This window comes from Halyomorpha halys, unplaced genomic scaffold (assembly GCF_000696795.3).
Source record: "Halyomorpha halys isolate HHAL.00 unplaced genomic scaffold, Hhal_1.1 Scaffold1129.1, whole genome shotgun sequence".
In the NCBI taxonomy this organism is placed as follows: Eukaryota; Metazoa; Arthropoda; class Insecta; order Hemiptera; family Pentatomidae; genus Halyomorpha; species Halyomorpha halys.
In genome coordinates, this window is record NW_027105263.1 from 84,778 (window position 1) to 87,633 (window position 2,856).

At 31.7% G+C, this 2,856-nt stretch overlaps 1 protein-coding gene across 1 annotated transcript in view; it reads right to left on the minus strand.

The window, feature by feature from the left end:
- Positions 1-660: 660 nt before the first annotated feature.
- zuc (Mitochondrial cardiolipin hydrolase zuc) overlaps positions 661-2,856 on the minus strand; it is a 14,467-nt gene continuing 12,271 nt past the window's right edge. Inside the window, exon 3 of the mRNA XM_067050061.1 lies at positions 661-1,303. Within this exon, the coding sequence (XP_066906162.1) occupies positions 1,029-1,303 (275 nt within the window). The 3' untranslated portion in view covers positions 661-1,028. The remainder of the gene's footprint in view (positions 1,304-2,856) is intronic.

Consider the following 2,856-nt stretch of genomic DNA (forward strand, 5'->3'; position numbering starts at 1 on the left):
TATATATATATAGGTTAAAGTTATGGTAAGTGATAGCTTGTTGAAGGTAATAAATACATGGTAACTGGCAAAGTCGGCCACCCAATGTGGTTTTTTTTTATTATAAGAAAGTTAAATCTGATATCTTAAATGTCAGTAATAGTTCTGACAGAAGCTCTTTTGTTGATAGCAATGGTGAAGACCCAGACTACGGTTTCGTGGGTGGCTGCAAACTAATCGGATCCAAGTTACTCTAAAAAATATGTTTGTACTTCTTAATATCGACTGTACTTATCAAAAGTTTTACATCCCCTTGAGCATTTAACCTACTCAATAAAAGTCGATTTTTAACTTTTAACTCTTCAACTTCGTGTTAATGTATCTATGTGTTATTTTTGCTGCTGCAGATACCATATTTTACACCCACTAGATCAAATCACTAAGGATCTTTTCCTTAATGATGGTATAGTTAGCTTTGTTAGGATAATCCAGGGCACTTTTTAAATAAAGTATTTAACAAATAAATCAAAGGGTTATTTCATGAAATAATTTTTTTTTTTTAATTATAATTATTACTTCAATAATTATTTGATGAAATAATCTGTTACAAATAACTTCCTATATTAATTTCTTGAAATAATTATTTTGTGATATAATCATTCATTGAAATAAAATAATACATTTCTGGTATAACGTTTATAATCCATTAATACTGGAGATAAACTACACTACATAAAGATAGTTTACAACCATCACAGCAATTGTCTAGGACACTGCTATTGGACCATGACTGTCATGATAGTACCGACTGTCGTGGCAACTATGTTGCACTAGGTCTTGTGAGATAGTTGATAATACATCTAGCAGTAGTGAAGCTACTGATATGTTAAAAAATGTACAAATTTAATAATAAGGTAAGTTCAAGATAAAAGTCCTATTTAATTAATATAAAAATATTTAGTAACATGAGCTAGGAAACAGTCAGACTTTTTCATAAAACAAAAATATATAGAATATTTAAAATATAAATAGAATAGATCTCAGATTGTTTAAACGTTAGCAACTTGGTGCTGAGGTGCTTGGGCCCTTATAATGCCGTCTAAAGGAGAATAATTATGAGGTGAAAAATCTTCCCAAAGAGAATTGAAAGCATCCTCAAAGGAATTGACTAGTTGTGGTTGGCTTGTTATCATTACATTTTCCCAATTACAGAATGCTCCAGTCATTGTGAAATTCATACTCCCATTAATCAGTACCTCATTATCAACTATGACAAACTTGTGGTGCATAATGAATGGAGACATTCTCTGTCTTGTTGGTATATCTGCAAAAAACAAAAAAATAAATAATTTTGTAGTAAAACAAGATAATGATTTTCAAAGAATAAATATTCAGAGCAACACAATAGTTGCTAATTCAGGGTGAACAAAACTTTATAGAAGTGTAATAAATTAGAAGTCATTGATAGCAAAGGCCTCTTATATTTATAGCGAAGAATGAGGTAAGGGTTATGAGTTTCAATACCTGCCTCTTATATTTATAGTGAAGGATGAGGTAAGGGTTGTGAGTATCAATAACTAGTTCTTATATTTACAGTGAAGGACGATGTAATGGTTGTGAGTATCAATACCTGGTTCTTATATTTATAGTGAAGGATGAGGTAAGGGTTGTGAATATCAATACCTGCTATTTATATTTACAGGGAAGGATAGGGTAAGGGTTGTGAGCTGAGATGGGCAAATATTATTCGATTGTCAAAAGACGAATACATATGTATTTCTGAATTTTCAACTCGAATAATCAATTATTCGGGAAAAAAAGACGATTAACCATCCAAATTTTTTTGAATTAGTCATTCTTTTACACGAATACTAAATTATTCACACAAAAAAATACGATTAACCCTCCGAATAATTTTTTATTCGTCACTATTTTACACGAATAATCAATTATTCGAGCAATACAATTCGAATACTTCTGTATTCGTCAATTTGATGGACAGTTAAGGTGCATAACCCTGTATATCTGACTTAGCATTATCCCCTTCCACCATTATTGTATTTATATCCCCCTGTTACAAAGCTAAGGAGTTCATTCAGTTATTAGAGTTGTTACTTTGTTATTTGTAGTAATAATGTAGTAGTAGTAGTAGTGCATATTTTGTAACTTTGATACCAATCAAGTTTTTTTAAGTTCTTTCCGCGGTTAAGTTCCTTATCTGACGCCCAAACAGGGACCCTATCAGCCTCAGGTCAGTAAAGGTGACGAAATTTTCCTAAAGATCAAGAAAAAATCGAAGAAATATTCCAACAGATTTTAGATCAACTCAGTGAAGATAGCCTTGAACGGACACTCAGGAAAGACCGAAGAAATTGTCATTTGATAACAGGTCTTGGAGTAAACCACCTAAAGTTTGCGTTTCTACACTTCAAAAGGGTCAAGAAAAACAATTTCGATAGGACACCGCAGAACTGAAAATAAGAACTTGAGGTACATATTAATTTTTAAGTTTTATTTTCATGTATGCCTAAGGATAAGAAAAGTAGGGTTAGATCAGATATAAGTGAAATCACAGATCAATTAAGTAATTTATTAATTAATAATAATTCAAGCAGTAATTCTAATATATCCAACATGACTACTATAAAATATTCTATGGTAAAAGAGGACTATGACCACATCCCCACATACGATGGTAATCCAGAAGATCTTATATTTTTTGTAAAAACTGTTAAAGCTGTCTATGATACAGCGATAACAACACCTGTAAGCTTCAAAACCATGCCCGATTGCTTTCCTAAGTGACTTCCCGGTTAGTAGGCAACGCTAGGCACTGCTTATTAACTAATACTTTTATAAACGTAACAGAACTTCTAG